Below are 27,745 nucleotides of genomic sequence, written 5' to 3'. Positions count from 1 at the left end.
AATAGCTTAAACACATTCAAACCTCCTGGAATATCTTTTGCAGTCTGAAAAGTCGTTTTCAGCTCAGACAGACAATCGTTCAAACACGAAAACACTTGCCCACACAGACAACGCTGGCCGACACACATCCGCCCACATGGCAGCAGCAGCTTCAGCCCCCGCACACTTGGACTCGATCCACAGGCTTGGGACCATTACACAACTAAGAGCCTAAGTAATTAACCTGGATCTTTATAAAAGTGTGCAGCTATGGATAATGTGTGTGTGTGTGTTGCTGTGTGTGTGCCATTAGGTGCTCACTGTAGGGGGGCGGCAAGCATGACATCATTGCAAAAACCTGAGCCTAATCCTGATTTAACCTCCGCAGCTTTAGCTCGTCAGGGGGTGTGAGGAAAACTGTTTTCTTCAAGCGCTTCAGTCATTGTTTTACAAAGACTGTCATCGACAGTTTGTTTGGATGTCCAGCACGTTGTGACTCACTAGTTTCAAACTGTTCAGTGACATAACAGCTCTGGACCAATTAAAAATTGCCTTGTTAATGAACGCATCGGGTGCTGCGGGTGTCGCACCTGTGGCCTGTCAATCATCTTGTTCTGGAAATGCTATGGGATGCTCTGTGGCGGATTAAAAAATGCCAGGAGGGAGAAATCTGTGGCAGAATGATTTACTAGCCAGGAGCAGAGGTGATGTCATCTTTTAAGAGGAGGGGTGGGGGGGGGATTGGAGACAAGATGAGGATAAATTTAGCAAGTGAAAGGAGGAGGGGGTTAACAATCTGACCATCACATCACACTGTGCTGGTATGGCTGAGAGGTTTACAGCAGAGGGGGACTTCTCAGAGCCGTGCATGAGTCATCCTGCTCCTGATGCCTTAATCCATGTCTCTGATCCGGCCTGGAGTCCTAACACCAGCCACCCTGGATCACTTCTCTCAGCTTGTTCATCTCCACGTCCTCCACAGAGATGCATACATGGTCCCGGTCCACTGATTTCTGCAGTGACTGATCTACTATGTTGCCTTACAAAACCAGATCAGCAAGATGTGAAACTGAGGAAAAACAAGCCAAGGTTATCAAAAATCAGACTAATTTATCCATAAAAACGGTCATTAAACCTAGAACCACAGTCTTCTCTTTGTAAAAAGCTCACTCCTGCCCTGATGACAATGCCACCACTCCTGATAATAACACAGAAGTGTTTACGCTACCTGAACGTTCAATAATTTAACAATCTTCGCTGCAGTCTGAACAGGTGGTAAGCTATCATTGTCAGTAAATCATTAACCATTCCTCTGTTGTAACTAAGATAACTGGGCCTTGTCAAGCATCACATCTCAGCACAGCTTGGTTAGAATGAGGCCGTAGAGGCTTTCGTGGCATGTGGGATGATTCACTTTGACATATTTTGACAGCTCTTGAATCACAAAGCGGTCTGTCTATATGGAAGTCATCAGGGAAGACACTAATGTTTAGTGATAAAAACGGCTGAGACAGGATGACATGACCTCTGAAGTTATTCACAGCTCAAGGACTTTACAGAGTTTTACGGCCAGTGGATGTTCCCTAATATGACACCTATTTTTCAAAATATGAACTTCAATTGTCTTCTGTAAAACTATTCCATGTGCAGAAATCCAAACTAAGATGCAGCTAAAATTAGAAAAATAAATGAGAAACTCTTGATTGATTCATGTAGAGGTGATGTTACTCCAGATGTACACCTAACTCCAGATTTACATTCATACAATTACATGGTTTTCCATCAACTTCATGTTACGTCCACACTGCATAAATACAGATCTAATGCAAACCTTTTTGTCCTAAGTGTGGTTTAGATCAGGGAAAATTCCACAAAATCATTAATTGCAGCATCAACTTGACTTGACTTCATGACTTTTGGCATCAGACCTGCAGAACATTAAATGATATGCCATTATTTGCCTACTCGATCCTCATATATGTCAGTTAGGTAAATCTGCAAATCTATCAACGCCATGAAACTTACAAAAATCATTATCCATTCAAATGGAAAGATGTACAGAACATGAACAGAATAAGGTAATAACTCAAAATTGTTGCTGCACAGCGTTTGAGAAAGAAACAGGATGTAAAGGATGTAAGATAAAGGAGGATATGGCAGCCCTTTCTTGATTATATGAAAAATCCCCATCAAAGCAAATTAAAGGTATCCTTTGATGAACCGTGCAGGAAATTATTTTGAATGTCCCACCCCCACACCATGTTTGTATGTCTTTGTCTTTTCTGTGAGTATAAAATGCTCTTTGTTTGTCTGTCAACATTCTGAGAAAAACCTGATTACTCCACACAAACATTTTCCTTCTCCTTGTGCCTCGTTTGCTATGAATTGCCTGTAAATATTTGGACTCATTCAAGTTTTACTTCCATCTTTTTCTTAAAGAAAGTAAAAAAAAGCCATTCGGGTATTCTGAGATATTCATCTGTTGGCTGCAGGGAGCATCCATTGTTGTGTTGTGACGTCAGATTGTAGTTAAATAGATTTGCTTTCGCATCTTGTTGCATTAATACTTCATGTGCACTACACCGTGATGATTATTAGTTCATATTTATTAGAATATCTTTAATAATGTTGATTCAAAATATTATTTCTACATTTTATTTCAATTGACTGGAGCACTAGATGACTATTTGATCGTACTAATTATGTCACTGTATTCCACCCTTGGGAAATGTGGGGGTGCAGGTTCAAAGGGAGTGGGGTGGGGGGTGGGATTGTTGCGGTGGTGTGTGCTCGTGTTTGTGCACATTTGTTTGTGTGTGTGTGTGTGTGTTGCAGTCAATGCTCCAGCGATCTTGTCAAACAGAGTCAGCTCTCACCAGCCGCTAATGTGCCACTATTGGCCCACAAGGCTACTGCTCCACTTACAGGCGGCAGACAGCATGAGACCAAGCAGTGCTGGTGGTTTGAGCAGAGCAACACAACACACACACACAAAAATCACAACAAAAATCAGAGCGGCTGCGAGACAAATCGACTTTCTGCCAAAAATATCGCCCGTCTGGCCGTTTTCATTTCCTTCGCCACGCTGGAAGAATTATTGCTTGTCACATTAGTCACAGCGAGGCGATCAATCGTTGGCCATTGTGTAGCGATCAATCAAACTCTCTCATCGCTCATTCATTCACGCTGCATGCCGGCAGAGGTATGCAAGTGTGTGTGTTGTCTATTCTGTGATGACATCATCTCTGCTCTGTGGCATTACCTCACCTCCCTGATCATCCAGCCTCCCCCCTCCTCTTCATCCCTTTAACCCCGCCTCCCTCGGCATGACTCACTCCATGCTGGCACCGACTCCCTGCATGTAACCCCCCCACTCCACGCGCACGGCCTTCACCCCCCCTCTAACACCCCCGGGGCGACTCCTGGCTTTTTGAAGTGAGGGCTTCTATTTCTGCAGACAATGCTGTTTGTGGCTCTGCTGTCCCTCGTTTCACCCAAAAAAAACAAAAAAAAACAAAACACACACATACACACACTTCGCAGGATGCAGCAGGTGACTGGCTGTTTCCTCCCCGGCGTGTCGAGGCCAGCCAATGGCACGGCGGCAGACCCCCCCCCAGCCTCTAATCACCGAGCAGACTGGTGTCTCAGGGACCCGGCAAGCACCAATGAAACCGTTGCTAAGCGCTCAGGAGGCGTTAGGGTGGGGGTGGGGGGGCAATTGCAGTCCCCCCGCCACCAACACACACACATGCACACACAGACAGAAAGGCATCCCAGGTTACTGAGGGCAGAGAGGGCAAGGCTAGAGAGAAACTTACATAAAGTATGATGAGCACTAAACACACACACACACACACACACACACACACACACACACACACACACACACACACACACACACACACACACACGATCATAATAAATGACGTCACAGCGAGTCACCGGGTTCAGAGCTGACGGGCATCTCTCCATGTTCCGCTCTGTCAGCCAAATGAAAGTCAACAGGTAAAAAGACACAGACAGAGGGAGTCCAACAACACATGCACATGCACACGCACATGCGCACACGCACACACGCACACACACACACGTAGAGGGTCAGCATCCTCTGTCACTACATGAGCATGCTAGAGGATGTTACGTGAATCAGTCTGTCTATGAATTTCCAGACACTTCTTGTGAAGTCTCACACGCTGAACACAGATGTAAAGGCAATGTCCTCACACACACACACACACACGCACACGCACACGCACACACACACGCACACACACACGCACACACACACGCGCACACACACACACACACACACACACACACACACACACACAGCTGTGAAAAGCAGAGGCAGAAATAGTCTGCCTGCTTCACTTTTCATTCATTACGTTGGGATACTTCTGTTATGTGCTGCAGAATAAACTAAGACACGTTTTACACTTGTAAACAGTAACTGACTTTTAAATAGTACATGTAGATTATTTTAATTAAGTAATCATAAATTTGACCTCCAGAAAATAGAGCTAATATTTCTGAGCTAATGTATAACTGCTTTGTTTGCATTACTTACAAAACCATTTTATTTTTGATACAGTATTTATTATTAAGTACACTTCGGTAAAAACACGTTGAGGCTTTGTTCAGCGGTTTAATTGAGTCATTGTCCAAAGATAACTTCATAAATAAGGTAAATATGTGTATATGTACATGTTAGCTGAGAGAATGAAAATAAGTAGAAACTAGTTTTTGGCTCAACAACATGATTTATAAGAGTTCTAAGTGATTCAAAAGCAAGTTAAAGGCTTTCATGCATCCATAGAGAATCACGTTATCCTTCAACTGAAGCCATGAAAATCACAAAAACTGCAGTTTCCACACAATGACTGTGATATCTTGTAATTCAGTATCGCGGCACGCAACTTTATATTCAAGGTCAAATTACCATTCTGATGCATCCAGTAGAGAAGCTACAATACTGTGCTCACACAGTCTGTATACTGTTAAAAGTTGAAGTGCTCCGAGGAACCTTTAGGGGACCATAACCTCTAAGGACCCTCGAACAAAAAGGTTCATGAATTCTGATTTTCTCAAACGCAGCAGTTCTCAACCACATGAGCTCAGGAAACACAAGTTAGAAGGTTTTTTAATGCCAAAGCCACAGTACAGCTGCTGATTTCAGTGATTAGCTCCCTCCTTGTAATTGTAGGTTTCACTGATCTGCAGACTTTACTGGCTGAATGGCACATACTTGAGAACCACTTCACCCACTAATATGGGAGGTTCTCAAACACTTGAATGAGATTCTTCTAAAGTGAGTAACACCCTGAAGTTGCTATGTTTGGACTGCTGAAGCAGCTTATTTTGAGCTTTCATTTTATACACATTTTAATCTTTCGAGCGCCTCACTTCTTTTTATTTCATTTGTACTTCTCAGAGGTGACCTGTCAATCAGTCTGGCTTTTTATCCATGTTACCCAGCACGGACTGATTCCAATCCATCAGTAAACTTGTGTGGGAAACAAAAGATGCATTACCACCTTCCTCTATTTGACATGGAGAAAATATTTTGCTTTAAGAGTCACAATTTTAGAGTTAATTATTGCATTTCATTCTGACTGAATATATATTTATATATGCATGAATACATATGATATAAAAATGAGGATGTCTGGATTTTTGCTGTGGACTGTACCAAACAAGCATGTTCTCTTATATCTGGAGAATATGATTTGTAGGTCGGGGCATCGCTGCAGCACCGCAGTGCTTCATTATAATGGTATGTTGGGATTTTGCACTTGGCCATACTGCGATAATATTTTAATGAAATGTCCAACCCTAATACAACCTCTGAGCTTTTTCTGGAAAAAAAACCCTCCAGTCGAAAGGTGCTAAATCTAATAAACTGGTTCTAGATTGCTTTTTTATCGTTATAACAGACTAACAAAGCAGAAATGTATTTATACGACGGAGCCACAGAGTTCATTACACTCAAACATGCCTTGCCAGCACCAGAAGACCAACATTACACTGATCTCAGCAGCCACCCAGACCCTTGTTAGTATCAGAGGCTTTTTCCCTGAGGCAAATCTCTCACAGACACCGAGCGAGTCCACATCAAAGTAAACCAGGAGCACGTCTCCAGTATGTATCTCAGAGAGCGGCGCTCTGGTCTCGCTCTGGGCTACACTTCACTTTCAGCGTGTCGGTGTGGGCGGTTTAAGCTTCTGTATACATGTACAGACCAGAGTCTTGCTGTGCTTGTATGTGTAAACCACCACAGTCAACAAAGAGGCTAATCCTCCAGGCGAAACAGCTACCCTCAGATTTATGTGGGGGTGTACAGTATGTCTGGTGTGTATTGTGTATGTGTGTACATGAAATGAATATAAGCAACAGCAACCCTTGGTTGACTGTTCAGAGTGCACTGAGTTCAATTATTGGTCTACAGAAAGAAAGCCAAGAGGGACAGTGTTTGCTTTGAGGCAAAGACTCAGATGAGACTCCCTCTTGACCTCATACTGACATGTCAAGACTGTGGAAATTGACTTTTTTCTCTCCTGGTAGATCTTATTAAGCTGAACAACATCTATTTAACCAGCTTAAGTGGCCGTGGTTGGGTGTGAATTGTAATTTTTACATGTGCTGGCATCTTTATTTGTTATGGTAGACAAAAATAAATCAATAAATCTAGATTTCTGTTCCCTTACCATCCTTCCATACATGTGCCTGTTTAATATTATACAGGTTTCCTCATTTCTCACCCACAAAAAGAATAAAAATGCAAAAGAAAAACAGGCGTTGGTCTACCTCAGGTTTGCTGAGGCTGGAGGACACCAGGCACCCTGAGCCAACATCTAGGTCCCACTGCTTCCTGCCCTGGTTGTGAGGATCCAGAGCCGAGATTCGGCCATCCAGGGTACTGATGATCACAAGAGACCTGGGGACAAAACGCAAAGACTTTAACACACTCTCCACTGAGGAACTGTAGACATTAACTGCTGCTTGACATACGTCCACAATGTGTCTCTGCAAGTTGTTTTTAACATTAAAAATGTTTACACAAGTGTTGTCCTTTAATGGCATCTTCCCAGCGGGGCTTTAAGTTTAATGCCATCACAGGCAAAAGGGCGAAGAACTGCTCAGCGGTGGTGCAGATGTTGTCTTCCTCTCTCTTGTCCTCACCTTTGTTTAGCAATCAGGGTGACCTTCAACAGCAGCCAACAGCACACCTGTGCCATGACAAACCCCATCACGTCAGCTAGTTTGAACGGTACGTTGATTAAAGACGGAGACTGAGGATTATTAAAACCTGACATCTCACACACGCAACTTATTTCCATAAAAAATACAGTATAACTGCCCGAGACCATGTATTATAAGTTGTTAGTGAACCAAACAGGTATCAATCAAAAAGGCACCTTGTTCATTTTAATCTGCACAGCAAAGGCAAACCACGTGAAAACAATCAAATATGACTGAAATACTGAAATGGGACTGCTGAAACAGATGAAGGCCAGGGAACTTTGTCAACAATGGATGGATGAACTTAACAAATAAATTATACTCCATTACTGACGGCACATCACACAGTTTTTCAACCTTTTTTTAATGTCACTTCTATCAGAGTCTGCACACTGAAACCACCTGGGACTGAATCTAAAATCAGTACCAAAATCAAAATAAAGAAACAAAGCTGGCAGGCAGATGAGATCCATTTCCTGTCTGAGTACTGAAAATGATTTGCTCTTCTTGTTGCCTCATTTTATAAACAGTGTTATCCCTTTACTGCAGGAAAGACATACGAGTCTGCTGCACCTCAGGTATGGGAGGAACACACAGACTGAAGCAGATGGTAACAGCGACTTAATGTTAAGAGTACACAGGGGGATTTGACATGGTTACTTTTCTCAGGCTTAAAACCGTTATTACTGCCATAAAATTAGGTTCATTTACATGCAAAACCTCAAATAAATGTTTTATGTGTCGACAAAGACCGTCTTTTATTCCCAGTCGATGGATTTGTTCAGTGACATTTCTGATTAGTCTCAGCTTTCTTCTGGGCTCTCCAGCATTGGCAGAAAATGAGTGTTCACAAACACTGGCTTGAATGCCCACGATGACAGCTCAGAGAAACACCATATCAGTGGTGTTAAGAAAACAACGGAACCCTTCAGAGACTGGTATGATTTCACTTTCGCAGATCTTTGTGAGTTTAAGCACGATATGGATGAGTGTCTGTTTGAAGTCTGTTGGATGTCATGAAACGTGTTACTTTGATTTCTCAAAAAAATTATTTTCAGAATGCTAAAAGACAAAATATGTAAATACTGAATACTGTTATTATTACACAGTGGACGTATTTTCCACATATTTCATTTAGACGCATTCTTGGCAGAGACACACCGAGCTGCTAAAAATAAGATGCAGGAGGAGAATAAGATGCAGGGGGTGAAAGTGTTTTCCCTTAGATGATGTATGGCCTAAAGATTTCTCACAGCACCGCTGCGCTTTACCTCTGAGAATTCTTCTTTTTTTTGAATCATTGTAGTGATGGATTTTAATATTTTTGCCCCCCTCCCAATTAAGATGCAGCTCTGCCAGAAAGTATACCTGGTGAAGTCTCCATTAGTAGTTAAGTATGAATTCTCCAAATTAGTTTTATTCCTCTTCATGTGCCTACACAGCAAGATTGGTTGTTTGGTCCAGTAACTCCAGGCTAAAAACAGTCTAACTGACTTGAATTAATCGAGACATCCAACCCCACCCTTCCCCTGACTCTTAAGGGTTCTGCCGCATTGCTTGTCAATCCCATCCTGAGCTCTGGCAGGGGCCACCTCCTGACTATTGATTTGTATCTGTCTAGAGGAGATGCTGTCAACGGGGCTTTTAGCTTTATTTAACCAGCGAGGGTCGGCTGAGCATGCATGCTGTCTCCGAGCACCCACTGCCTCACATCCACACAGCTGGGACCCAGCCAGTTTCCCTCTGTCGGCCACTGGGGCATATGGGGTTTTAACTGCCTCCCTCGAGGGCAACTAGGCAGCAGTTGTAGAGGGAAGACACAGTGTTACACTTGTTCATTTTCCCAGCTCAGGCTGAAAAAAATGAGGAAATAAAGAAAACGTGAACTTGTCATCATGCTTCGCTGTTATTTCTGTGCACTGTGACAGTGGTCGACTGAGCTGAGTGTTTTTAATACAGGCATTACCTGCGCTATCCATCGTTTAGACTGAGCAGGTGAATTGATATTGACTACTTATAATCCCTCACTGATTTCACCTATCGAACACTCTTCAGTCATGAAGGAGACGGAGCATGTTCAAGGATGTATAAGCCTCAGGACAACAAAGAAATTGATTGTTTCAGAGGGTGAAAATCAATTTTAGGAAATTTTCTCTTGTGTTTTACTGTAGTCACTGACACATTAACAGAGAGGTACAACTGCAGCTCTGGACCAGCTAGTTGTTTCAGTTCAACTGGAGTTGCAATCTTGCATAAAAATGCAAATAGGATCACTTAACCGTAATGAGCCATGTGTCTTTCAGCCCCATCAGAGCCAAGATTATCTCCCCAAATCTGCTCTTAGCATTATCAGCCTCGCCACTAGCACTGAAGTGTAGAGTACTAAGAAAAACATTGTTTTTCCACTCAGCCACCAATAAAAACAGAGCGCTAAAGCCCGCTCTCACCCTCTCGATTGGCTGCGAAACTCTGCCAAAAATATTAGGCTGATTGGTTGTTGCTAAGCAGTCGGCTCTCTGAGAGGGTGGAAGCTTTGGCGGCCTTCGCTCAGCTGGCCCCACCTCCTCCAAGTCATGCTGTGAATGTAGAAGTGAGGACGAAGTCGCTGAGAGCATCGAGTTCAACTTCACAGCTGGAAAGAGCGTGAGCAAGAGATAGAAGAATTTCATTCTGAGAGGGAGATCAAAGGCTTTTGTGGACTCTTTGTACTCCAGATAAAGGAGGGGGGGGGGTCGGGTTGGGGGGCGGCACTTAACTCTACAAGTTAGGTATCATGGTAATGGAGAAAACGAGTATTGGGGGAGTAGGGTACAAATATAGCGCTAAACTGAACAATAAAAACAACTCAAACAAAACAAACAGCCCTACTGTATCATTTAGAACTCGGGGCAATTTATTTTCCACGTCTGAGCCCCGAGACACCGCTGCTCTGCTCCTCACCAAAGGGATAACATGTAGCCTGTGGGGCTGCTGCCGCCGCTGTGACAGATGCAGGCGGCGGAGACGCTGAAGAAGACGTTGGAATGGAGAACGAAGAAGGAGAAAGAGGGAGAGTAGCGAAGCTGCCAACAGACTGAGGGTTGTTAGCGTCCTCGTCTGTAATGCTGTCAAAGTGTCATAATAGTGCAGAGTGCTTCTTCAATCACAAAGTGTATGGTGGAGCAGGGAGCCAATTAGCCTCATTCTCACCAGACTCTGTGCTCCTCAGAGACTCCCAGCCTCAGTCTGCACACACCGGCGAAACCGAGCTGCTGGTAAACACACTCCATTGAAAGAAACAACCAGGATGTTTACACAGGCCGAGTCTCTAAGGAGCTGGAGCCGTCAAGCCGGACCAATCGCAACAGCCTGCCACTTCCCAGGAGCCAATGGAAGCCGTTTTTTTCTACTCGCTTAGCCAATGCGCGGGCAGCTCTGCAGACTCTGAGCGAATGGCAGGGCAGAACTGCCTGTAACCATGCAACAGCGAGCAGCCTGAATGCACGCCGGAGTGTGGAGTTCTGCTGCCGCACAGCTGCCACTCAGCCTGCCGCGCAGCCACCAAGAGGCAGAACAAAAATACGAGAGCATGGGGAGCACGTGGGGAGAAAGTTATGGATGCAGCTCTGAGCCGGCCGCGCCCAGCACCACCAGCTGCACCAGCAGTCAAGTGCATTCCTGCAAACTGTGGACGTTCTGACGGAGAACGCCACGGAAATGAGCCAAAGAGGGTTTCAAACATTTAATTTGAGATTATTTATTCAGAGCCAGAATTAATCTTTTACAAATACGTAAAAAGAAAAACAATACCAGTAACTGTGGTGGCAGTGACAACAAATACTTACAGCCTTGAAGCCTTGAATTCCAAACATAGCAAGTTTTGAATCTTTCAGTCTTTAATCCCATGATTCAATGCAGGATATTTAAAGGTTTAAGGACCTGCAGGCAGTTAGTACAACACAGTACGAGTATGCCTATATGCCTAACAACAGCTAATATAAATAAACAGCTACAATAAGACAGGATTTAAAGTCTAAGCTAAAAAAAGAAAACAAACTCCATCTGGGTGTCACAAAGGTGACTGACATGGAAGTAATGTGTCACTAAGCTTAAAGAGACATTAATAATCACAGATGACATAACAGCAGCACTTTAACACAGCTTAATGCTTGAAGGCTTATATAACTGTCCTCTAAACCTGTTAAATAAACAAGTGATCATTTTTGTATGTCTTTGTCAGAGCAGCTGAAGCCTGACAGTGACAGACCTGCAATGTGCAGTCTGCTTTTAAAAAAAAGAAAAAATCGACCTCACATCCATCAGGGTCTCTGCAGCAGACCACCGCAGCAGAGAGCGCAGGGTGTGGTTTCAAAAAAAAACTTCTAGTACCAGCATAGAAAACACACACACCATCTAAAAGCGTTGCCATCACCCTCTCTCTCCTCCTGCACAAGTGCGCTCCCCTCTCCAACCCGGATCATCTCACACGTGGTAAAATCCAAACTCTATGGCGCCACGCTCCTGCCGGCTGATTGGCTGGCCTGCAGCTCTGATCCGAGGATCTGATTCGTTGTTGCTAAGCAGTGAGGAGCCATCGAGAGTGAAAACAAGACAGCATGGTCTTACTAACTCTACCAGCTAACTCCTTGTTTTCATCCTCCTCTCCCTCCCTTCCCCTCTCTCAGAGTATCCCACCTTTTTGCCTCTGCCCCACCCATACTGCAGTGCTGCAGGATGGGTCCTGCCGACTTACCAAAATAGCCACTGACCTAATAAATCCACTCCTTTCCATAATCATATTCAAACCAGCATTATTTAGTAATCACATGTATGAAGGAGTGGATACTATTTCTGTCACTACACACGGTTATGAAACAACCTGAAAAACATCTTGCAAAATGAATCACAAGCGCGTCTGTGACCCAGACAGCGTTCAACGAGTGCAGAGAGTCAGGAAGTCAGTGACACTCAAGGTCGTCACATCCCAACATCAGCAACTGCCGGTCAATTCTAAGGCAACCTCTGCTCACGGAATAATAATAACTGGATAATAACATTATCACAAAAAGCAAAAACATGGTTACATAAGGAAAAGAAAATGAGGATGAAACAGGTTAAAGGGATTATATAAGCTTGTTTGAAGTGACACCGAGTTTAGCAGCTGGAGTTATACATTCAGACCTCTCCAACGTAAAACAACTGCTGCACCCGGACTGAGTTTCGAGAAGAGTTTAAAGTGCTCAATTAAAACTTCCCAGAGGGAGTTCAATCATCTTCATGTTGACCTGTTATTTTGGGGACAGTTTCTATTAATAAAACCCACAATATCTCCCTGGTTACAGAGAGCAGACTACTCAAACAAAGTAAGAGAGACAAAAAAAAAAACAAAACAAGGAAATGAACTCTCCCCTCCCAAAAAAAGGAAAAAAAAAAAAATCTTCTCCTCCTCCTCTTTTACCTAACTATAGCCAGACCCATGCGGCCAACTCAAATTCTGAGCACTAGCCCGTCTCTCCGACGCAATTGGCCGACAAGTCGCCCGGCTTGGCCGATTGGCTGTTGCTAAGCAGTAGGCTGGTGGGAGCCAGCCGGCGAGCACGGCGGCCCAGAAGAGCTGTTGCCGCTACAGGGCCCTGAGGGTGTGGGGGTGGCGGGGGGTACAGAGGGTGAGGGGGGGGTGGGTGACGGTGGGGATAGCAAGTTCAAACAAAGCTGCTGTCCTCTCTCCTCTCACCTCCAAGTGTTCCCTAAGGTGCCCGAGGCCCCGACGGAGGCATCAAACCTGGCAGCGCCGTCACATGCATGATTCACACGCACACATAAGCCTTCAAACATACAGCACACCCCCCCCCCCCCCACACACACACACACACTACATGCCCTGAGACAGATGTAAACACCAAGTCTCCAGAGTAGAGATAGTAACCTATAGATGGCAGCATTATAGGTGAGGTGACAGGTGTCGGCAGGCGCGACGGCAGCTCACGTCACAAACTGAAGGCCGGATCAAAGCGAACATCTAGAATATTTATAGATTACAGGATACAGAGGCGGAGGAGGGAGCGGGAATAAAGAAGCAACTGCAACTGACAGAAACTTAAAAATGTTGACATCTGAGCGTAGACTGTTTTTCAAGCTATCCGCCTGAAATGTTTTCAAGAGTCTGTGTTTGAAGTGCTCCACTTCAAAATACAATTTGGAAGAAAATAAAAGGGCTTCACTGGAGGTCCATTCTCTTTAAAACACAAAAGAGATCAGGCTGTGAGAGGTATAATATTGTCAACAAAGCACTAAAGTTACCAGTATCCTTCCAAAGTGGAATAAGTGGTTCATAGGCTTGAATTTTGTGTCATGAACAAGGTCATGATTCTCTCCTTTTCTGAATAGAAAATATAAAAAATAGTGACTTTATTCACATGTCTGTGAAGTTGTTCTCTAGCTAAAGTGATGAAGAATGTGTTAGCATTAGTAGGGAGTTACACAGGGTGGCACACATCACAAGACTGGTCTGTTTAACTTGGGAAAACAGCAGGTAAAGCTTTGAAAGGTGACAGAAGGAAGTGGTGACATGTTTTCAAGAGGCTGACCTAATTAATGCTGGACGACTACTTCCCAAAGTGTTCAGTTTTACTGTTTCACACTTTCTCATGGCTGAGTTTCCTGTTTTTCACTGTCATTACTTTCAATGTTGAAAATCTCTATTATCAACATGCTTTCTGTTTACAGTGTTGCAGCGCTAAAATTAGAATAAAAAATGAGTCGATTCTTGAAACACATTTTTCCTTCTATTGCAAATGTGTTTTCTGACATTTAGGAAGTCTTTTTCGTTTAAATTGGCCCATTTGAAGGGAGACGCACCTAAATCATGTTTGATTTCTTATGACATTTCTAAAGTTCAACGACAATTCCCCCGACAGATGGGTGGAAACAGAGCATGGTGAGAGTATATACTCGGGGGGGACATTAAAAAGCAATGTGTACGTGTGAAGGTAAGGGAGAGCGTTAGGGGAAGGAGTGAGTGTAAGATGAGAGAGAGAGTAAACACGTGAGCGAGAGACAAAGAGAATAAATGCGAGGGAGAGACAGACATCAACAAAGACATACAGACAGAGACAGACAGGATGTGATCCCGTCTTTTGACACTCGAAACACAGAAAAACCTTCCACAAGTTCATTATTTCCTCATTTCAGTGAAATCTGTCATGTTCTACATGTTGTTGTTGTTTTACAGACAGGCTCTTTAATCAATAATTCACCTGTTCATTCTTACTGTATCTGCCTCACAAGTTACTTTATTAATTCTTCATCTTCTTGACTTCTACATATCAGTGTTTGTTATTGTGAGTATGTAAATCCATACCCTCTGTGGCAGCATATCGAAAGCTGGCAGAAATGAAAGTTTCAATAATGCAATTTCGACAATAAACGTATTTCTAGAATACTTTGAACATAATAAATCAAAATAAAAGAGAGGCAGGAATACCTTAAACTTTTAATAATATGGACAAGTTATTCTAAACAAACTACCCAAAAAGAGATTGCTATAAGGTGACTCAAAGCCAATAAGTGGTGGCAGACAAACAGTCAATGAGGGACAAAGATCATGAGAGAATTCAGAAAACGAGAGATGCAAGCTGGGACAAAGTGAGACAGGAAGGGAAACGCAGCAGAAAGTGACAGACACGGGCAGGTTTGCTGTATAGGAACAGACGCAGGAGTGAAAGCGAGCAGCGGCAGGGTGTGACCAGCAGCAGGGCGACACTCACAGGAGTTTCCCTGCAGCAGCTGAGGTGCCTGGCAGGGGAATAGCCCAAAATGCTCTGCTAATTACTTTCCATTTTCTCTTGATACTGTATCGCAGATGTCAAGACACGAGCCTGATCCATCCAAGTCCATCGCCATGTACTGCCCTTAAACCAGAGTTATTTTGCCATCATTCTGCCTTACATAATCTTTCAAAACAACATGTTCAACAACTAATCACACCTATTCCTCCTGACTTGGGCTTCACGGAGCTGACTGCGCAGTGTGCTCAGCAGCACCCTGTTGGGACAAAGCTGGCATCCCGAATAACAAGAACTAGTATTGGATGCTCTGGGGGTTGTCAGAAAGCTTTAAAGTGAGGCTCAAAATTAAAAAGGTTGACGGCAAAAGGAAAACATGCTGCATTTTTAATACCAAGAAGATACAGTAGCAGCAAGTTTTAGTATTAAGGTAAGAAAGGGCACCAAAAGCCTTCAAAAGCTCTCACTCTAACCAGGTTTTCAATTTCATGACCGACTTAGATCCAACTTTCCCTTGAAAAGCAGACAGCACATTTATTATACTACACAGGGAATAATTTAGTGAAGGACCTGTGCTTCTACGAAGAACATGCACTGAAATACGAATGACTCCATAAGCTGTATCACAGTCAAAAGTATGTGTAATGGTCTTGTTAAAAAAAGAACAACATGGCAGAGAGAAGTAACATCATGAAGAACACACTGCGCCAAACATCTAAGGTGGGCGTCAAACCTACTGTTTACCAAGGAAGACAAAATCAATGCCCTACCCACTGCGCCAAGCACTGCATCTCACTTTGGGCAGCAGCAGCAGGTCTAACCGGGTTCGGCAAACCTGTGGACCGCGTGAAGCCGTAAACTTTTGACTGGTAGGATTCTGGAGATTTTCTCAGATGAGTGACATGTTTTTGCTCGGTAGTCTGTCACAAAATAAAAAAACGTGCACCGCTCTTGTTTGATTTGTATTCTCGGTATGTGAGCGGAGCACCCATCAAATGTTTGCTATTCATTCATGACAGCAGCTTTCAGTTCATGTCCAAGATAAACCCCATAATACTGTGCATTTTAAGCACCTGCAGCCACTATTTTGTCACAACAACAGATCCCAACACTCAGGCAGGATCTCCACATGTGAAGTCACCTTAGATCTGACATGAAATCTGTGCCGCAGAGTCGCTTTGAATTCAAACTTTATCAGCAGCTTCTTCTGCTAAACTCCCAATTAACTGTGGTTAATTAAATAAACAGAGCCCTACTTTCTTTCAACTTTTCTCAGCTAAGAAGGAGCCTCTCTGCAGACAGGAGGAGATAAGCGGTGGATCCTGAGAGGCTGCTATCTCTGCTGTCAAGCGATTAGGAATGTTTCTGTCATGTAATGTGATTTTTGTACGATAATAAATGGAAAGCAAATCAACTCAACAGTGCAAGAAAATCTGACAAGAAGCCCCGGGAAGCAGAGCAGGCTCCTGCCATCACATCACACTGCTGTTAAAATGCATCCAGCTTGATTGCTGCACACATAAACTGAAGCAGCTGCAGTATCAGCTGCTGGGATCTGTGGACTCAACCGGACCGACGGTGCTCAGGTGCCACGACCCTAACGGCACCTGCGTGTCCAGCGAGCAGACGCACACATGGCATCAACACAACTTCCAACAAACCTCAACAACAACCAAGGCATATCCATTCCTGACATGTGCCAGCTTAACGGTGGAAACTCTGAGAACAACCGCTGTCAGCCTGCAGGAGGACTCACGATGGTCCCACAAAGTTTGTGGTCGATACGCGGATGCGCGTTACGCCCTGACACGCCACAGTCCGCTGTCAACTTTCACTTTTATCAGCATACGATGACTTGTGTAAAAAGTGGCTAGGACTATTTAACCGCATATACCCATCGACTGTGTTTTCCTTAAATCTACTTTTCAGGCGATTTCCATCCAAACTTTAGTGGAAAAGATCTTAAGTCAAACTAGCTCGTTTTATCCCTTTTTGTGCTCTGACAGTTCGCTGACACCGCTTCAGATTTCTTCCACGACCATTTATCGATAACAGGGGGAGATTAGCTGCGATGATACCCGTTAAAACAAGGTTTAAGCGTCCGGGGAACACACAGGAAACCACATCCACAAGTTTTCAGCGCAGCGCCGAGGCGGAGCGATACTCAGCGTGCGTCCAAAGCGCGAGACTGTACGTTTGGCTAAAGAGCCGGCGAAACCGACGCTTTAGCCAACAAGCTAGCTACATTAAAGAGACATTTTGTTTTTTCGCTGTAGTTTATTTGAGGTCGTCCACGTTTTGCAGATACTAAAACCGCATGCCACACTGAGTGTCCGATAATGGGAGTGCAGCCGCTATCACGTTACACTTGACTAACAAAATACCTTGTCGCTCGGACGTTTCCGTTACTTTCTCCATATGATTCGTCGGCTTCCCCCGCCGACCCGTTGTCGTCGTCCTCCACGGTAACGTCTGCTACAATCACCGGGGCGCCTACGTTCTCCAAGCCCCGCTCCATGACTCTTGCACCATCTTCCTCCGAACCTGAACCCCGGGTGGCGGACTGCGGCTCCCTCCCGATGGCGGAGCCCTGAGTTTGCGAAGTCCCGAATCCGATGAGCGCTTTCAGAACCAGCAGGAGCACCAGGGAAATGCTCACGTTTCCAAAGTGAAGCCCCCTTTCCATTTGTAAGACTGGCACATTAGTGAAATATGAGATTTACATGCCACTGGCCTTGTAAATCTTAACATAAAAAACTTAAAGTGCAAAAAAACAGTGTAACTACAAAGAAAACTCCGTTGTGTCTTGTAAAACGCCCTTTCAAAGCTGTTCTATAAGTAAACATAAACAGCCACTAGGATACCATGTTATTCCCTTTATACTTCACTGAGACTTGCCTTGGTAACGCTTAGCCCCGCCTTGTTTCTACACTAGGATTGGACGGTAAAATCCCGACGTTGGTCAAAAATACATTTAGCCGCTTTTCATTGCGCCGCTTGCTGTCAATCATGCATACTTGCATACTTAGCACAATACGATTGCATCAGACAGCTGTCATTCAAAAAGGCGGGCTCAGAACGTTCCAGCCCCCCAAACAGTGCCCTTCATTGGCTTATCCAGTGTCTGTCGAAACGACGCAGGCGCACTGGTGACTGAGACACAACAGGAGCAAAAGGTGACGCAAAAAAGTCCCCGATGGCGTTTCCTGTGGCGGATATGTGATTGGTGGGATACGTCGTCGTCCGTCCAATAAGGGAGACAAAGCCGAGATGCCGCAACGCTATTGGTCAACGTCTGCCACCGCTCACTCAAAATACGCACTGATTCGATATTTCCGCTGTCATTCATGTGTAGTTGTCAAGACAGCCGATGTGAGGCATCAACGTGGCTTCACTGTAGATAGGTACATTTCCTGTTCCTGATCACGAGTTATGTTTTCTCACTTTCCCATTAACAAACAGGGCGCTGTGACATAATCTCTCGGACAGACTCTGAAGGCGTTATAAGGAGTTTCGTGTTATAAAGGAAGCTGTTGTAAAACTGTCTGCGAACCACAAAGCTGTCAAGTTCCATAAATAAGTTTCATAAACTAATTTTACATGACAGTCAAAACAGATCAAACGTGTCACACCAAGCACTTGTAACGGTACAAACAGTTGCTCAATGCGTGCAGGATGTATTTTTTAGAATGACTTTCGGTGCTATGTAAGGTCACTGTGAACACACCTTGCAGCAGAATCAGACTGCTTGCATTTCTAGCGCCTCCACGTGGCCATAAAGGAGAAAGGCACCAACAAGGTTTTCTTTCAGTCACCTTTAGTTGGAAGCAGCTTGGCATCTTAGACACTTTTTTTTTAACCTCTACTGATGTCTACAAGGGCTGCAGCATTCCCTTTATGAATGAAGCTGGCAGTTATTTTGTTGAATAATGGCTTGGAAAACAGTATCGTATCAGTATAATATCACAATTTGACCAATATAATTCCTTGTTTTGTCTGACAAACAGTCAAAAACTCAAATGCTATACTGCGTTTACTACCACAGAATACAAAACCAGCAAACCTTCACATCTGTGAAGCTAGAACCAGTGAATGTTTGACATTTTTAATGATTGATGATCAAAATTATTGCCAAATTAATTTCCGACAATTGATTTATTGAGTCATTGACTAGTTGTTTCTGCTCTAGGATCTAGAAGTTTTCACAGAATCATCAGAAATCAAACACAGAGTCATACTGTTATCATTTTGGTCCTGTATTGAGAATAGTACCTTCACAGCAAAACCATTATCACAGTCAGTTGGTAAAGAAAGGAATAAAAGAAATGCTGGTGCAAAAAATATCCAACAACTTGAACTGGACCCAAACTGGGCCACACATTCTCATTTCAGTTAACTTTCACTTTGTCTACACACCACTGAGGCATCCTTTTGATTTCTGAGAGAAGAGTTCGACTAGAATCTTGCCTGTACCTAATAAGAGTGGGCTTGTAGACAAACGTGTCAGCCAACTGCATTTGCTTGATTGTATTAAATTTCCCACCCTTGATGTTCTCCTGAGTCTCTCAGAGCTGCACATAGAGAAACACAAACATACAAGAAGAAACCCACAGTGTAAGGCATCGAGAGCCAAGAGCAGAGTGAAAAGCTGCTTTTCAAAATGAATTATCAATCGTACAGAAAGAAAAGACAAATTAACACAAAATTTCAAACAAACGATGGTTGTTCCGGACAGTAAAGTCACTTGTTCTTGGTATAAAGAAAGATTTTTTAGACAATTCAACTGTGCTGTGGACTTGAGACACATTATGTCATTGAAACCTGCTACATGCTGAGCATAAGATCGTATACAACACCTTCAACAGGTAGCAGTGATGCTGAGTGGCAGCTGTTCCTACATTATAAACAGCTACATAATCTGTTCATTTTGCTACATCTGAATAAAGATGGTTGTTCTATTGCTTTGATGTGCCAAGGCACATAAAATGTACTTGTAGTGCTGTTGTTTCAGATCAGAGCATCAGTTCACCATTAGCTGACTTCTTCTTCTTCTTTCTTTAGCTGTATTTAAAATGAACTTTATGGCACAAGACTTCCTCTGACCACACGGCTTGTGTAACAAAAAAGAAACTGTCATGCAAGTTGCTTACAGGCACAAAAAAAATAGGAGGTTCATGCATGAAAGAACACATTCAGCGGTTTGTTTTAGTCAAACAGTGAGAGGCGGTGGACTTTAACCCTCCAGATTAGCTACTACTCTGCAGGAGCTGCTGTTGAAGCTGAGAGGAAACCATAAAACATTTCCACTGTCTCACTCGGAGCAAGGAACCAGATCGCTGGCTCGCGGCATCAGCGGCTATAATTCATATGTTTAAATTCAACAGATGTAAATTTGTTGGCATGTGTGGCTGAATGGTTGAGATGATGTGAAATGCATCACTATGCTGTCACAAGCCTGTACAAGACGAGGGGCTGCTGCAGGACAGAGCATGAGCATGTCTCAGCAACAGGAAGTGCACGATTTCACCTCGCCCTGAGGTTCGATGGGTCTCAGCCCTTTTTTCTGCAAAGTGACACTACCCACAGCTACATCCTGCAGGTTTTTTGTTCTCTGTTGTATTTTTCAAACCACGTGTTGACACGTCTGTTTAAACACCAGCAGAATCGACACGATATTAAGCTTCACACCTGCACCACAGGGTTCCCCTAAATTGTCAACGATCTCATTAATTTTTGGAGCTTTTTTTGTGGTTTAAATTAGCATACTAATTAAAGAAGTTAATTTCTTGCAAAAAAAATCCTTATGTTGTAGTATATGGTTCATATTACTCCCCCTTCTGTGATCTAATTAAACAAAAAGACTTCGAGGCAAATCGTCTTTCTAACCGTTTACAAAGTCTCCACTAGTGGACTTTCAGCAGCAGCCTAACAGGTAATAGTTTGATGTATGATTGTGAGCATTTAAATGTAACTTTAATCATGTCATTTATTTTCAAAGGATTTAAAATATAATGTCAAGGCACACCTCATTCTGCAGCACAGCAGCAATTCAACACGCAGCCCTGCAGACGTTCAGTCAAACCCACCAATTACAGGACGAGCCAACATTCCCAGTGAGACCAGGCAGCCAAACTGAGCAACGAAACACTGACTGAAAAAAAAAAAACTGTGTATAAGATGCTCTTGATTTTCCTCATCAGGCACTTTAAAACTCACGGAATCAGAAGCACCACCTGCAGGATGAGAAAAATCAAGTGATATCTGGTCTTGAGGTGTGTGAAAACTTCCCTGCTCAGGTTTAGTCCAGTTTGTCAGGAGGTGCAGTTCGGTCCAAACACAGTCTGAGACGGCTGTAAATCGTGAACACGGCACTTGCGGGAGAAGGTGAGGTCATTTCAAGGGGTGGCGAGAGAGGGTGATTACAGAAAACTCCTCAGTTGACCGGAGGATCCCGAACCTGCACGCTTCCGTCCTCCATCCCGAAGTAAGCCCGTTCAGCCATGCCGACGAAAAGCCCCGTCTCCACCACACCTGAGGAGGACACATAGGGAGACGCTCAGCGCTTTGTTGGACATTCTGCTAATGTTTCATGTTGCTTCCTATGGGAGGCTGTGTGCAATGATGATTGGCTGGTACACAGTCACCCAACCAACGAGAACCGTCCCGGTCAGCTCCTCACCTGGAATCATCTTGATGGCCGTGTTGACGTCCTTCCAGTTCTGAGCGTGCTCAAACTTCCAGTCCAGGATGAAGTTGCTGTTGTCGGTGACCACAGGACCCTGAGAGGAAGACGGACAATGCAGACCAAATCATTCACAGGTCGCTTTATATCCTCATCAGGTACATAAGAGGCAAACACGTCAACAGCTATTCAATTCAATCCCAATCACACAGTGAAAATGATGTGATAATCAGCGGATCGACGCTGTTCCAGCACATGTGATGACGGTGACTGCTGAAAAAAAAACAACATGTCTGACTTGGCTACAAGATTGAACCGTTATTCTTTTTTAGGATCTTTGTTTTCCAGAGCAGTGAGGCTCAGGACAGTTTTTTAGTATTTAATCTGTTGAAATACGAGTTCTTCTGAAGTTTTTCCAGGTGAAACTTTCACACGTCTTTTTCTTGACTGGGCAACGACAGCAACTCTTCCTGCTGAGTTTTACCAGTTTGAAGACCTGTCCTCAGCGTGTCCTGACCTCTGTAGTTATTAACTGAATATCTCTGAACTGTTAACAAACAGCCTGTCTGTGATCATCAAGGCTTTCTGTCTTAACAAACTGGCACCTGTCCACTCATCAGCACACAAACTGTTTCCAGGCTCAACAGTCGTAAGAATCTATAAACACAAACAGACATTTGTGTCTCTTGTTGGATGATGTTCATTTAAAAACTGAGTGGGAAGATAATCATTGAAGTTCTGCTCTACAGTTTGTTAATGAGATAGCAGTTACAGTACATGTGTAGGTGTCATTCTTGTCCTCTGGTTGCACCGTAAACTTTGCTCAGTTTGTTGTCTCTCCCCTTAAAAGTGCCCTGTGGACAAACAAAACTCACAAAACGTCTGCAAAGTCCGTTTTTCTCATGCACGTCAACTCCTTTGCTGTCGCATTGCAGCATACCATGGCACCTTACCTCTGTTCATTATGTCACCACCAGCAAGTGCATGCGTGTGCACAAAGATGCACGTGCAGACAACAAAACAGGGACCCACTCATGAAAAACTGGCTCCATAGTGCCACTAGAGGTCAAAATCTCCACAGGGTCCTTTAAAGCTCACACAAGTCCAGAATAATGTAATTACATCTGGTGCATACTTTGATTTCATTAATGCCACATAAAAAAATGTAATGCAAAATATATCATAAGTAAGATCCTGCACAAACAGCACTCAGGTCAATAATAAAAATGATGTAATGCTTATTAAATGTTTTAATAAACTTAATGGCTCCTAAGAGGTTTTGCTGCTCTGATTCTTTCTGAGTTTCAGTGTCAGCATGAAAGGAATCACCACTCATCACTTTCATGCTGGACCTCTGGACCACTACAAGCTCCTGGAGGGAGAACCTGAGGGATCCAACAGTGCAGCATGAAAACTAATTCTGAACACACACAAGCAACACAGAGCAAAGCTCGGAGTAAAAACAGTGACTCTGCTGCTGCAGCAGAGAGAGAAGCAAGTGTTTGACACAGAGGAGTCAAGCCAATCCTCCACTTACGGCTTTGCTGACAGCCATCCGTAAGTTGGCCTCCCCTCCGAAGCGTCTGGCGATGGTCCTGGAGACGGGAACGTACGCCATGGGGATCACCTCAATGGGAACTCCCTTCTTCCACTGCTGGCCCAGAGCCTTGGAATCCTTCCTGAAGGAGGAACACAGCGATCAAATGTGACTAACGTGACTTTTCTGAGGATCACATAGATGCAGATTAAAGTACAGGTATTTTATCACAGCTCATCCATCTTTGCCTCGTGCTTCTGCACTTCACTGGGTTATAATTCCCATCTTATGTTAAGCATTATTTTTATTTTCACTCTTAAAACCAAGTGAGGTTTATGCTTCATTCCTTTTCTATGTTTATGCTCTGTTTTTTTATGTGCTGCATGTGATTTGTTTGCTGTAAAGCACTTTGAGCAGCACTTCTTCTATGAAAGGTTCTACAAATAAAGCTGATTATTATCACCATTAAAAGCATGAGAAGTAAAAGTGAAATGTACAGTATCTAATGTTGTTTCGAGCTGTGTGAAGTTTATTTATTGAGGCGAGCGAGCAAATACAAACCTGTAGTCGGCGATGACGACGAAGTGTTTCGCGCAGCCGGCGACGATCTTCTCCTGAGTCAGGCAGCCGCTGCAAGACAAAGAGGACGAGTGTGAGACAGACGTCAGGGGAGACACTGTTTGAGTTCTACTGTCTGCACTGACCTGTACTCACCCTCCACCTTTTATCAGCGTGAGATCTGCGTCCACTTCGTCCGCTCCGTCGATCGCCACATCCAGCTGTGTGGGAGGAACGTTTAGACAAAGCACTTCTAACACAAACAGAAAACAAAAGGTCCAACGAGAAGACTCCTGAGCCATTCTCCACATTTAAAAATGGCAGCCAGCTCCACCATTCATGTTTTTTTCGTAGTTGCACGGCTGTAATATCTGCAGCGCTCCAATTCAAACTGACAGGGTTTGAGCAGCAACATATTGTGGACCTTCCTCATTTCCAGGGCTTTCAGTTTGATTTGTAAAGAGCTCATCATACCTCTGGGTGCCTGTCCAGATCCGACAGCGTGAGGCCGTGCTGCAGAATCAGCTGACGAGCCTGTGGGAGGACGAGGCGAGAGACGGGAGAAAATGTGACGGCTGCGAAAAAATTCTGCGTTACTGTTTTCATTTTGTGCACATTTTTCCAGAGAGGACACGTTTGTGAAATACACAAAAAACAATTATCAATGCTGAAGAATTTAGAAATGAATGAATATTTTCTTGCAAGTCATTCTGAACAAGTGTGTCATTCGTATGCTCGGACAAAAAAAGACGGTGTGTGTGTGTGTGTCGTAATGAATTGCATTCAAAGCCACAACGTTGCCAAATACTGTGTGTAAGCCACCAGCGTGAGCCAATCACAAGCCATGTTGTTCTAGAAGAAACCAACCTGGAAGGAGGTGGGCACACACACGATGTTGAGCTTCTCCTGACGCACTCTCTCAGCTGGAATAACAAACATACACAAGACACATCGTGAGTGTATTTACCTCAGGCACCTGTAATCAAAACCCACATGTTGCTGCTTCTGCTGGCTTCATTAAACATTTTGTAATGACAAAGCAGGAAAACATGCAGGCAGGTAGTTTAATGAAGCATGTTGTGCACTGCACGTCAACCCTGTGGGTTTTTTTACAGGAAAAAAACAGGAACATATACACAAAGAAGTAAAAAGACGCAGTGAGCTTTATTCAACTTTCTGTGGCCACGTTACTGTGTAAAAGAGGAAACACACATCAGCTGGCTCGTGAATTACATCTAAAATCAGAATTGAATGTTGCAACGATTCAACTATTTTAATAATTGATTGATTAGTTTGAGTAATTTCTTAAGGCAAAAATGTGAAAATTCTCTGATTGCAGCTTCTTAAATATAGATATTGTCTTGTTTCTTTAGCCCTCTGTGAAAGTTAAGTGAACATAGATATTTGAGGACGTCATCTTAGGCTTTGGGAAAAAATGATTGATGTCTTCCACCATTTTCTGACTCGACTGATCGATTCATCTAGAAAACAATGAACAGATTAATCAACAATGATATTAATTGATAGTTGCCGCCTAAAATGGTTTGGCTCACCTAATCTGTCCACAGCATAGACGATGGTTGAACCGCTGCCCACTCCGACCACCTGGTTGTTCTACGAGAGACATAAAAGAACTCAAGCTGATGCCATCATGTTGCTTTTCACAGCAGGTCCTGAAAGCAGCTCAGGGCAAAAACCTGCCACAAACTGTATGAACAGACTCTCCTGTAGGTGAGCTGACAGTGAGCACAACAGCGGACACAACGTCATAGACACCAGTGATGGACGCAACGTCATAGACATCAGTGATGGACACAACATCATAGACATCAGTGATGGACACAACGCCATAGACATCAGCGATGGACACAATGCCATAGACATCAGCGATGGACACAACGTCATAGACACCAGTGATGGACAAAACATTATAAACATTAGCGATGGACACATCATGAGCACCAGTGATGGACACAACGCCACGAACAGTTGCCAGTGTTCATTGAATTGTTTGTGTTTATGTGTTCGTGGTGTTTTGTTTCTCACACATACATACATACACATGAATGAATAATGCAACATATATTTAATGAGACACTTTGAACAAGAATGGAGATTATAACAAGGCTTTATAAGCACTGTACAAGTTCTTTTTCCTGGCTGATGTGAACAGATGTTCATGTTTTCTTGTTCCTGACATTTCATAAGCTAACTGTCTGGATGTGGGAGGTTAGAGGAGAAACTGCTAACGTTACTTTATTCAATTATTCAAAGTATTTCAGCAGCAGTGTGAAGCTCCGTCAGCTCCGGGCTGCAGGCTTAAATCATGCATAACACGTTAGCTTAACTGTTTCTGCTTATCCATCAGTTAAAACCGTCTTGCTAGCAGCTAACACATGCTGTAACAAACGGTTAGTATATTTATCCCTTAATGCCAAACAAAGTTAGCCCACTATCCCGGGACAAGCATACATAACACTGAGCTAATTCCCTCCCAAACCCTGCAAGTTAGATAACAGTAATAAGTTAGCAAGCTAGGCTACACTACTTTCTACCTGTGCTAGCTAACTTTGCTAGCATGTAACGTCTGAGCATGTGGCTAATAGGACAAATTACTGTATTTTACGTTAGCCGGTGCAAACAGCATGCTAGCAGGATGTGGACACATGTTAGCTAACAGCGCCACTGAGCAGTCCACGGTACCTGGACGTGGTTGTCCACAGCGGCGTAAGCGGCCAGTTTCTTCGCCTCCTCTGCCATGTTCGCTCCGGAGTGACTGAATTGACACACGTGTTTGTAGCTGAGGAGAGCCGCCTGCCTCCTGGATGCTGAAGAGAGAAATCCAGCTGCGAGGTTACCGAAGGAGACCCACCCCTGGAGTCTCATGACCCAGCCCACAAGACGCAGAGACCGGCCCACTAACAGACAGATACTCACAGAGAGACAGACAGACAAACACTCGGAGAGAGACAGACGGTGTCAGACAGCGCTTTAAAGCCTGTCTGACAGCTGATCACCTGTTCTGTCTCTTCTCATATGACTTGGAGATCTGCGATTATCTGCGCATGCGCAGTCCAGCCGAGTGCCCTGTTGAACTCACCTGATTGTTTCGTGGTTTTTAGTAAAAATAACTTGTCCAGGGATTGTTTTTGTGTAATATCGAATTCTCTAGTTGAAAGATGTCCTTTACAAACCACAGTACATCATGAGGATTTGCAAAGAGCTCCAGTAAAGGCTGATGGTCTAAAGTTTGTCCTGAAGGTGGCGCCAGAGGAAAAGCCATGCGGTCTATTAAAACTGGGTTCATCCTCTCGGGAACGTGACTGTCCTCAGTAATGTTCCTGTCACATAATCACATGTTCTGAGGGTGGTGCAAGAGGAAAGTGTCTAAAATAAAAGAGTTTAATTTCAGATCTTTTAGGTAGTAAAGTATTATTAGTGAAATTTAATGAAAGTATGAAAGGTAAAAGTACTCATCGTTCAGTAAAATGGTCCCTGGTGTGTAAGAAGTAGGAAAACCCATAAAGAAATCTGAAAAATCCAAAGACAAAATCAACAAAACTGGAGCTATGTGGTTTTCACCGGACAGGAAAGGTATGAAAAATAATAATCCTAAAAGTAACTAAAGATAGTGTAAGATACAGCTGCATTAATTGTAGCTACTCAAGTAAAGTACAAGTACCTAACCTAATTTGTACTTAAGGCCAGTACATGAGTAAATATTCCACTTTTTGTGAATAACAAAGGGTGTCGTTGTCATTTCAGCTTTGGGAGGGACAGGAAGTGAGAACAGGTGCAGGCGCTGCTGTCGAGTCTCCACCAGTCAGAGTCACGTGTTTTTAATGGGATATGTGGAAGAAACTGGTTTCCTCTGAGTCAATATGACTCTGCAGTTTGAGCAGTTACCAAGCAACACTTCTTTCAATAACCTTCCCTCTACAAATCTACAAATGCTTTTGTCATTGAATGAAAAGGTCAAATGTC

At 43.6% G+C, this 27,745-nt stretch overlaps 2 protein-coding genes across 2 annotated transcripts in view; both read right to left on the bottom strand.

Moving 5' to 3' along the window:
- Positions 1-17,861, bottom strand: part of eif2ak3 (eukaryotic translation initiation factor 2-alpha kinase 3) — a 33,426-nt gene extending 15,565 nt beyond the window's left edge. Inside the window, exons 1-2 of the mRNA XM_041954491.1 lie at positions 17,369-17,861; positions 6,787-6,916 (exon numbers count right to left, since the gene is read on the bottom strand). Of these exons, the coding sequence (XP_041810425.1) occupies positions 6,787-6,916; positions 17,369-17,670 (432 nt within the window). The 5' untranslated portion in view covers positions 17,671-17,861. The remainder of the gene's footprint in view (positions 1-6,786; positions 6,917-17,368) is intronic.
- Positions 17,862-19,039: 1,178 nt separating this feature from the next.
- On the bottom strand, positions 19,040-26,740 carry rpia (ribose 5-phosphate isomerase A (ribose 5-phosphate epimerase)). Its single transcript, XM_041953887.1, has 9 exons — positions 26,465-26,740; positions 25,315-25,375; positions 24,629-24,684; positions 24,236-24,295; positions 23,918-23,982; positions 23,765-23,833; positions 23,204-23,345; positions 21,664-21,763; positions 19,040-21,515 (listed from the first exon to the last, which is right to left on the bottom strand). The coding sequence occupies exons 1-9, from the start codon at positions 26,645-26,647 to the stop codon at positions 21,418-21,420; spliced, it is 834 nt and encodes a 277-aa protein (XP_041809821.1). The 5' UTR covers positions 26,648-26,740; the 3' UTR covers positions 19,040-21,417.
- Positions 26,741-27,745: the final 1,005 nt, after the last annotated feature.

Source organism: Chelmon rostratus, chromosome 15 (assembly GCF_017976325.1).
Source record: "Chelmon rostratus isolate fCheRos1 chromosome 15, fCheRos1.pri, whole genome shotgun sequence".
Lineage (NCBI taxonomy): Eukaryota > Metazoa > Chordata > Actinopteri > Chaetodontiformes > Chaetodontidae > Chelmon > Chelmon rostratus.
Note: the sequence above shows the minus strand (reverse complement) of the source record. Positions and strands in the feature narration are given on the sequence as shown.